The sequence below is a fragment of the Malus sylvestris genome, chromosome 15 (genome assembly GCF_916048215.2).
Source record: "Malus sylvestris chromosome 15, drMalSylv7.2, whole genome shotgun sequence".
Lineage (NCBI taxonomy): Eukaryota > Viridiplantae > Streptophyta > Magnoliopsida > Rosales > Rosaceae > Malus > Malus sylvestris.
Window position 1 is genome coordinate 14607287 of NC_062274.1, and position 10791 is coordinate 14618077.

General features: G+C 38.9%; 1 protein-coding gene across 2 annotated transcripts; it reads left to right on the forward strand.

Annotated features, from left to right (window-relative positions):
• Positions 1 to 55: 55 nt before the first annotated feature.
• On the forward strand, positions 56 to 3370 carry LOC126603380 (leucine-rich repeat extensin-like protein 4). Of its 2 annotated transcripts, XM_050270204.1 has the most exons (2): positions 56 to 1889; positions 1956 to 3370. In XM_050270204.1, the coding sequence occupies exons 1-2, from the start codon at positions 449 to 451 to the stop codon at positions 2768 to 2770; spliced, it is 2256 nt and encodes a 751-aa protein (XP_050126161.1). In that variant the 5' UTR covers positions 56 to 448; the 3' UTR covers positions 2771 to 3370. The 2 variants fall into 2 exon arrangements, with proteins under 2 accessions (XP_050126161.1, XP_050126160.1); XM_050270203.1 differs by having other exon boundaries at positions 56 to 3370.
• The last annotated feature ends 7421 nt before the right edge of the window (positions 3371 to 10791 follow it).

Consider the following 10791-nt stretch of genomic DNA (forward strand, 5'->3'; position numbering starts at 1 on the left):
CATAGAGAGTTGAATAATGGGAATGGGATTCTTGAAAAAAGAATAAAAAGGAGCCAAATTGATGGAGAGAGAGAGAGAGAGAGAGAGAGTTAGTGAGAGAAAGAAGGAGAGAGAGTTTCTGGTGGGCTTTGAGCTGTGATTTAGCTGTCTTTTTGATGTGTAATCTCTCATTCTCTCTATCTCACTGGCGGTAGAGAAACTATACAAACAAACAAACACACTTCTCAAAAACTCCCTAGAAATCTGCCCCCATTCCTCCCTTCCCCTCTCCCCTTTTCTTCCTCCTCTCTCAGATCTCAAGGTGCTCCAAAACCTCATTTGCAATCTCACCTGAGAAATTAAGATATATAATAATATATATATTTGCTAATTTCCTCTTTCTTTGGGTTCTTAATCTCTCAAAGAAAATTTTGAAGTGGCATTTGGAGATTCAGATGTCTGGTGTGAGATGAAGAAGAAGACCACCACCCTCTTCCACCTCTCACTCCTCACTGCCCTTTTCCTTGCCGCGTCATCACTCTTCTCTGGTGCTGCTGCTCAGGAGCACCACCACCAGCACCGCCGCAGCAGCCACATTGTCAGCCATGGACCTCTCTCCGACGAGGAAGCCCTCTACATCAAGCACCGCCAGCTCCTCTACTACCGCGATGAGTTCGGTGACCGCGGCGAGCATGTGACGGTCGACCCCTCGCTGGTCTTCGAGAACGACCGCCTCCGGAACGCTTACATAGCTCTGCAGGCGTTGAAGCAGGCCATTCTCTCCGACCCGTTCAACATCACGGGCAATTGGGTCGGATCTAATGTCTGCAAGTACACCGGAGTTTTCTGCACCAAGGCGCTTGACAACAGAACGATCCGGACTGTGGCGGGGATCGACCTCAACCACGGCGACATTGCCGGGTACTTGCCGGAGGAGCTTGGGCTGCTCACGGATCTCGCATTGTTCCACATCAACTCCAACAGGTTCTGTGGAACTGTTCCTCACAAGTTCAACCGCCTCAAGCTGCTGTTCGAGCTCGATTTGAGCAACAATCGGTTCGCCGGAAAGTTCCCTCGGGTGGTTCTCCAGCTGCCGAAGCTGAAATTCTTGGATCTGAGGTTCAACGAGTTCGAAGGGACGGTGCCGAAGGAGCTGTTCGACAAGGACTTGGACGCCATTTTCATCAACCACAACCGGTTCCGGTTCGATCTGCCCGATAACTTCGGGAACTCGCCGGTCTCCGTCATCGTCCTCGCCAACAACAAGTTCCACGGCTGCGTTCCGGCTAGTTTGGGGAACATGTCAAACCTCAACGAGATTATCCTGATGAACAATGGATTCCGGTCGTGTTTGCCGCCGGAGATTGGGATGCTGAAGAACTTGACGGTGTTTGACGTCAGCTTCAACCAGTTTCTGGGGTCGCTACCGGAGACGATTGGAGGGATGGTGAGCTTGGAGCAGCTCAATGTGGCCCACAACTTGCTGTCGGGGAAGATTCCGGCGAGTATTTGTTCGCTGCCGAGTCTGCAGAACTTCACTTACTCGTATAACTTCTTCACGGGTGAGCCGCCGGCGTGTCTGGGACTGGCGGGCTTTGACGACAAGAGGAATTGCTTGCCGAATAGGCCAGCGCAGCGAACGGCAGCGCAGTGTAAGTCGTTCTTGTCGAAGCCTGTGGATTGTAGTTCTTTTAGATGTAAGCCTTTTGTTCCGTCTTTGCCTACTCCTCCTCCGCCTTCGCCTCCACTTCCTATGCCTTCACCGCCGCCTATTGTAATTCCTTCGCCTCCCCCTCCGGTTGTTTTACCCCAATCTCCACCACCGGTTTACTCTCCACCTCCACCACCACCCCCGCCCCCACCACCACCTCCACCTCCACCTCCGCCTCCACCCCCACCATCACCATCACCTCCCCCTCCACCCCCACCATCACCATCGCCTCCCCCTCCACCTCCTCCCCCACCCCCACCATCACCTCCTCCCCCACCAGTCTATTCACCACCCCCTCCGGTTTACTCGCCACCCCCACCATCACCACCGCCGCCAACACCATCACCACCACCTCCAACTCCACCAACGGTGTCGCCACCCTATTGCGTGCGGCCCCCACCACCTCCGCCACCAAATTCACCCCCACCACCGGTTCCATTGAGCTCTCCACCTCCACCTTCTCCTTATATGTACTATTCACCCCCACCTCCACATTCGCCTCCACCTCCACATTCACCACCACCCCCACCGCATTCACCGCCACCACCAATATATGTCTATCCATCACCGCCACCTCCTGGACATTCCCCACCTCCCCCAGTCCTCTCACCACCGCCGCCACCACCACTTTGTATAGAACCACCCCCTCCACCTTCCCCGCCACCATGTATTGATTATTCACCTCCCCCTCCACCTCCTCCCATTGTTTATTTGCCGCCACCTTCACCCTCACCCCCACCACCACCTCCTATCTATTCTTCTCCACCTCCACCAGTGTACCAGTCCCCTCCCCCACCATCCCCTTCACCGCCTCCCCCTGTAGTCCAATACCAATCACCACCACCACCGCCAACGCCGGTTCATTATAGTTCTCCCCCACCACCACCATCCCCATCACCCCCAATTCCATGTGAAACCCCGCCACCTCATCCATCACCACCACCACCAGTTCACTACAATTCTCCACCACCGCCAATTGGTTATGAAAGCCCGCCGCCTCCCACTCCTGTATATGAGGGCCCATTGCCACCCATCTTTGGAGTTTCATACGCGTCTCCTCCGCCACCACCCTTCTATTGATTCTTTTGAGAATTTTCTCCTCCTCTAACCTTTCCCGGAGCACAATCACCAAAAACTCAGCAGTCCTTGTTCAGAGTCACGGCTCCTTTTCCCTCCCCCACACCAACATTTCTTTCTCTTACGAGCAATTCTCATCGCTCGTGTAATAAGCATAAAAATTTGCGATTGATGCAATTGTTGGAGTCAATCACCATATTGGCAACGGCAAACAAATGTCTGAAGAAACAGAGAAGAAGAGGTGAAAGCATAGAGATGTAATATCAGTATAGAGAGAGAGAGAGAGATAGAGAGAGGGGTAAGAGGAGAAAGAAAGTCTCTCCATATTTATTTGAAATTGTTATGGATATCCATTTGATGAGTTGTGGAAAATAAAATTGGCAGAGAAAGTAGGTTGCAGAGAATGTGTATGTATAGGTGATGCATTTCGGAGATCATAATTCAGGCTACAAACACAGCAGCACCACCTCCTTCCGCCGCTGCTGGGTTTGTGGTGGGTTTTATTGTTCCTGTCTCTATTTTTTTGTTTTTTTTTTCATATCATACTTTTGTTTCTTCTCAATTTCCAAATTTTATAGTATATTCCTGAACATTTTACTTGTATTATTTAAGTTTCAGAGTTCGCATCTTCCGGGTTCTCTTCCGATTTCTATTAGCTTATGTTTGTGTTATGAGATTGAAATCTGCATGCTATGTTATTTGTTCTTCACTTTCAGTCTCCATTTGCTTGATGGAATGCAAGTCAGAAAATGGCTCTGTACTTGGTTTTCGATGATCGTTCGATCATATATGCTCATACAGGGGCAGGATTCCGTTATGCAAGATCAGTTACGGCTGGCCGACCGATAAGGCGGTAAAACACCACCGGTCGACCAGCCGGCTGATCCAACAAAACGAGAATGTGAGATGATGAATTGCTGAATAGTGCCCCCGAAAGTCTTATTGATTTGGTGCTCCATTCAATTTCTCATCTCATCTTTTTTGTTAGATTAATATTTTGTTTGGGATTGTTATCATCATCTTTCACGTGCACTTCCCTAATATCGTATCAAATTTGAATTTTGAAATTTCGAATTTGAAACCTCCCTGATTGCTTCTCGCTCACACGTCCTCAATTCCTGCGTTGGAATTTGAAACATTTTATGCTTTTGATCATGAAAAAAGCCTTGAAATGGCCCAATGGGTTATCTTTTGGCTCCTGAAATCATTCGTCATCACGAATAGGTGTTTGTCGGTGTTGACTCTTGTCGCTAATACTTCACTCTTTTTCTCTTTCAAAATATTTGCCGAATCCTCTTTTTCCTTTCCTCTTGTAACTTGTAACTTCACCTTTCATAGGCCCTTTTTAATTTTCTGACCGGATTTCTGTTTCTTCGGGATGGGGGGGGGGGGGGGGGTGGTTGGGAGGGTCTCCGTCCCGACCTGCTCGGTTGTCGTCGATCAAAGATTCAATAGAGAAATATTTTGGTGGAGAGGCATGATGAGTGGCAGACCTTCAATAACATTTGTTATGTTTGAGTGGACAATGCCTACCACACACTCTGTCATGTGGTAGGGAAGTCCAACCAAGTTCTTCTCGACTGCATCTTGGGCGAAGAGATTATTAAGTAAGGCTGCCAAATTGACATCCCTCTCACATGAGTAAAACCAACATGTAACTGGGTGAGACGAACATACTGAAACTTCCACATTTTTACGAGATGGATCAAACCAACCACGTGATCAGGCGATCTAACCTAAAATTTTTCTGTCAGGGTGAAATATATAATAATCATTCAGTATATCCAACGTGACCAACAAAATTGCGCATTATTAACAGCATATCCTACTTTAACACTTTTTTACCATGGTCCATGTAAGTTACTATCCAAGTGGAATCATCTTTTAAAAAAGATGTGATGCGGATTCACCATGTATTTACCTCATATGCCCAATGCTGTAATGCCACCATCCACACGCAGCATCTCTCTCTCGCTCACATCTTTAAGAGGAGGAACTTGATTGCGATGACCAAATGGCCAACTTTTCATGTGCTGCCCTCTAAACTTTAACTACATGCACTACCCAAATCGAGTGAGGAAGAAAAGAAAAAGAAGAGGGAGGAAGTGTAATTTTTTTTGCCACGTGGCAGACATTTGGCAGCCACGTGGCACAAATGTGGCAGCCACGTCAGCATTTAACAGATTAATGGATGTAAAATCTAATAGATGTATTATATTGAAATAAAATAGTACTTGAGATATGAAAGTGAAATATTTTAAAGTTGTTATATAAAGTTTTAATAGATCTCAAAACCTGAGGGGCTACTGTATAATTTACCCTTAGTTTTATTTGATTTATTCTATCTGATGATCATAAATTTAAGCAACTGGCATTCAACTTACTGCGTCTCGATTCCAAACCTAATAGATGTATATAGACTGCTTCGTTCCCCATGTCGTTTTCTCGTCGCCTGTGGAAAACAAGATGCAAAGATATCCAATCAAGGGATGGCGATGTGTCGTAGAAATGTGGCCTCATTCGATAAACGCCCACATGGGATGTTAGCACTTTTTCGCTATCATTTTTCTCATGAAAATTTTGATTAATTTAACAAGTTAGTTGACTTGCTATGGTTACCTGAGATAGGACATAACTGCCATTTAATGTTGGGCCTCTTTCGACAGCCTGTGATTAGGTCAAACATATAAATGGCGTCGGGTCATATAAAATTAAAATACAAAAAATTAAAGTCCGAAATTTACATTTGCAATTCAAAACAATCATCGTGTACTTGTTCATCTCCCGTTAGCTAAGAGTGTTGACTAAATGTTATTGAGCTAGTGTTATTTCTCTTCACTTAGTTAGAAGAGATTTGAAATTCAACTCGCATAAACAACGTTAAAAATCCATATTTACGACGAGTTTGATACATAATTACGATTAAGCCTCATATAACGGTGTTCTACTTTTTCTTTAAGCTTTTATCATTTTGTATTAATAATAAATCCATTAGTTTGATGATGCAAGAGCAACATCACATATGCATACAAACTAAAAGGATTTACAAATAAAAAGTAAAAGAGGAACATGGATGCCATTACCATATGAACATTATATTAGGTACACACACACACACACACTTATATATATAGTTTATTTTTTCTTCTTACTAATAAAAAAATCCAATGCTTTTAGGGTCTTTGGCAAACTATATGCATATTGAAGATGGCCGGCAAATTCTAAGCAGTTCGTGATGCGCATCATCTACTTAATTTAATGGATATTTTGATTAGTTTGGAACCACTTCTATAAAAAAGTCTCGCATTTTTAAAGAATTCTTTTTGTTCATCATCATTAAATGATGGTGATACTCACCATTTTATTTATCATTATTTGATAAGTTTAAATTTCAAATATGTAGTAGACTAACGCAAATCTCAAAATTTAAATTTATCAAATAGTAATAAATAGGGTGATAATCACTTAAAATGATGAACAAAAATACTCCCCTTAGACCATCTCCAACCCTGGGCTAAAAGCCAAATTACCCCCCAAATTACCCCCCCAGACACTCTCCAACCCATGCTAAAATTTTAGGCTAAATGTCAAATGCTATTTCTGGGCCAAATACCCCCCCCAGCTTTCCCCCCGGGCTAAATGCGAAATGTTTATCGGAATTTAAATTTTTTTAGATTAAAATGCTCATAAAATTAATTTACAATAATCTACATATTTATTTATTTTTTTTAAAATTGATTTAAGAAAAAAATTTAGGCTAATTCAATTCTTTAATAATTCTGGGCTAAAATTTTAGGGTAGAAGGGTTGGAGCAGAAAATATGTTTCTGAGCTAAAAGCTAAATTTTTCGGGCTAAAAAATTTGGCTTTTAGCGCAAGGGTTGGAGATGGTCTTAAGAAACTCAACGAATTATTTTTTATTAAAATTAGTTTTAGGAAGTTGGCTTATTAATGCAGCTTCGTACAAATATAACTGACTCAATAATTGAATGGTGCAGCCTATCATGTACCTCTTTTCACAAACAGTATGTAATAGCCTTGAGACATAGTACACCGTACACATCACATGACGTGACAGAAAATAATAATACTTATACATTTTGGTATAGATTCGATTTCCAACGATTTTTCACCTCTCTAACAACTAACTATTTAAACTATTGACACTATGATGCTACTAAGAATAATAATTTAAATTACACATTAATAGAACTCTTTGTCAATCAAAATAGGATGAAAAGACAATTTAATCTTCGATCACAATAAAAAAAGTAAGGTCATTAACATAATTTTACAAAACCAAACTTAGGGCTGGTTTGGTATTACTGTGCTTTGAAAAAAAACTGTTTCTGCTGTGCTGTGAAAATAAGCAGCTGTAAAATAAAGCAGTAGAGTGTTTGGTAAACTTTTTTATAAAAGTGCTTTTGAAAAGAAAAAAAAAGCAATATTATAGTGCTTGATAAACTTTTATGTAAAACAGACGTGAAAAAAGCCGGTTTTTCAAAGCTGGGTTTTGCAGCTTTATGTTTTTGGCTTTTTTTTCACCAAAAACTGTGAAAAAAAGCTGAAGCTGAATGTTTATCAAACACAAAAAAGCTCCAAGTTTTTTGTATACCCACTTTTTGTTCAGAATCACCTCAGTACCAAATCAGACCTTACCTGTTTTGGTTTAAGCCTCACCTATAGATGATTTTAACATCTCTAATTTAAAAAAATAAAAAATACACTTTTTTCCCTCTCTCTCCACTCCCACGTTCTCACTTCCTCTCTTCCTCTCTCCAATTTTACAAACAAGAACAAAAAAATTCTTACACAGTGTGTGGTCATATACAAGTATAAAAAATAAAAATCTGAAGTTGGCTTTTGCTTTGAGTTACGAAAACGGGCCTAAGTGATCCAATGGGCTGGGAACTTATCATAAAACCATGAAGCAATGGATGTGGGCCTAAAACAATTGTGATGGGAAAGCTTTGGGCTTCTTCGCACCGGCCTTCAAAATGTTTGAACTTCTTGATAAGGTTTAGCCAGAATATGGGCCTTAAATCGAAGCCCATCCAATTTCCACTAAAACCAGTTTAGCTTCTTCCCAACAATCTTTAGGCCGATTGCACAATTGAAGAAAAACGTTAAATCATGTCTCCTTTGATAACTACTTTCGTTTTTAGATTTCACTTGATAGGTTACAAGCATATAAAAAGTCTACGAGCGAAACATAAGCTAATAAATGTCGGAGAGAAGAAAGCAAAAGAAAAAATAAAAATTAAACTGAAAACGAAACAGTGATCAAATTAGTCGTAGTTATTTTCTTTTTGTTTTCTTACGTTAATTTTCGTGGCTTTTGGCAGTGTCCATCTCATCCTCTGGTCATTTCTGAGTCACATATCAGATGTGAAATGACCCATTCACTCCCTAAATTTCGATGTGCTGGTGAACATTTGACAACTTAAAGCCCAAAAGATACAATAAAAAACGAAAGTTAGAGAGAGCTGAATAGTTTAATGACGAATTAAACCATGCCTAATGACTATTCATGCGTAATCATGACCAGTGACTCATGTGAGTTGATAGCCATAAAATAAATTAAGTAAAGTGTAAACTTCATCTTGATTTAATACAAGAGGCTCCTTGATTGACGCTGATGGCCCATGTAACATCAATCTTTCAAATTTACCCATTTTAAGTGAAAAGAAAAAGTGAAAGTGACATGATTTATATTTATTTTATTTTTTTAACAAACTATATTATCAAATAAGCTAAGCCTCACAATAGGTTAGCAATAATATGGTTCAAATTCACTTTTGGCTAAAATCGAATCTAAGACCGCTCACTTACAAGTGAATAGGAATATTACTAGACCGTAATACTAACTGACAAAAGTAAAATTATATTGAGGTATATTCATTTGTATATGTTGAATGGGGGAGATTACCCACTAAGTCGATTTTTCTGGTTCTATCTTCTTGATTCCGTTTCTAATTATGCAAAATCAGACTATGGTAGAATTATTCGCTTTAGTTAAATTTTTAAAATTGACCTAGCACAAAATCAACTAAACAAAAAACCGTTAGCTGTTGGATTACCGAAAATGAAAATTTTGTGTTCAACTAAATAACATAGTTCATCTCTTTATTTTAAAACCTATAGATTACCATCACTTGCCGATTGTTTGCGAGTCGAACTCGCTCTCTTGTCACGCCTTTCACTCACTCGCTTGCAAGTAGATTCAATCTTTAAAAGACTTCAATTTTGAATTATTGTGCAACATTACAAGAAGAATTAGAAAGTAGGAATAGAATATTACTAGAACTTGAACTCCTCATACGCTCCTACTAGGAGAATGTATGGGTGGTCATATTTTATATCATATTTTGTAAAATTACATGATGTGAACGGTTGATGCTTTGATGGTTTGACTTTTTTTAATGATTTTCAAAAATAATCTAACTATCACTAGCCGCATCATAAAATCTATGAAATATGATTTTTAAAATGATGTATTTTTGTTCACCATCTTATATATCTCCATTGGATGAGATTAAATGTTAAAATTTATGTTTATTCTCTACACAGATCTTAACAGTTAAACTATTTAATAATGATAAATACTATCACCAAGTGTGGTGAGCAAAAAAAATTTCCTAAAAAATTATTTAAGTAGCATCATCCTTCGTAATGGACATATGTGATGGGGAGAAGGATTATTTCCCCTCCTAATCTCTCTTCATTTTCTTCCCTTCTATTTAAACTGTTAAGATTGAGTTACATTAACATCTTGTATTAATTTTATTAGAAAGAAATACAAAAAAAAAAAAAAAAAAAAACTGTGAGATGAGGAAATGAAAGGTAATAAAAATAAGAGCAGAGAGAATCTTACTATGTGCCTGAAGTTACAAGCACGTGCATGCACGGATCCATACGTAAACGTTGCGGGCAGAAAACTGCATGAAAGAATCCTTCTTTAATTTGTAACTTCCCCATTTCTTTCTCTTCATTCTTAAAAATCATTTTTGTTTTATTTATAATTTATATGGAGCTCCGCCGAATTGAAAAGTGAATTTTATAATATTTATCTATCATGAGCAAAATAAAGAATTTTTCCAATTTTATTAGATATTATCGACCTTCTGATTTGCAATTTTGATGTGTACATATTTGTTTACTAGATGTTCAATTTGACGATTGATGTCTTAATTTAGATTATTAGGAATAATTATGGTATTGGTGATCATCAAACCCTTGTATTGTGAGCTTACCTATTGATCTTAGAGAACATTTCTCAATTATACTCTGATCACCCACTAAACTCAAGCAGTCAACCTTAGTTTAATGAGAATTTTAACGAAAAACTTCTGATATTGTTCACTTTAATGAAAAACCACATTTTTACACTAAAAAGTCAATCATGATACTATTCACCTTACCCTTTATTTTGTCATTATCATTAAAACTCAAAGTTTTCAAGCAATTTTCATTAATTTTCCGTAATTTAATATAATCTTTTTAAGTTTAATATATTATATTCTTGAAGTTTTGGCCTTCAAAAGATTCTACACATCAATTTATCAATTATTTTTTGTGAAGTTAAACTTGTGACTAAATTAAGTGACGTCAAAATGACCTAAAAATACTTCTGACTTCAAATATGGGGGGTTGTGCATTGATTTTTTAAGTATATGAATATGCTTGAATTATCTGTAAATTGGCATGATAGATAATTTTTTTTTTCTCTTCAACTCATTTTGTTTCTGGTTTAAACCCTCTATCTCTCATTGTGTAGTTTAAAATAATAATATCATTTGTAATTTAAAAAAGAGGCATGTGATTTGTGTGACTAATATAATCAACAATATCACTGAATTTAATTAAATTACTGTCTGTTTTGTAGTGATTTTAAAGAAGAAGATTTATGAGATGGATTTCTATGCAATATATATACGCATAAACGAAAATAACATAGGGTTTCTTGTTGAATGCAAAGCTGGTATCATAATAGATCATAATTAACTTAAAAACATGATTATGTCA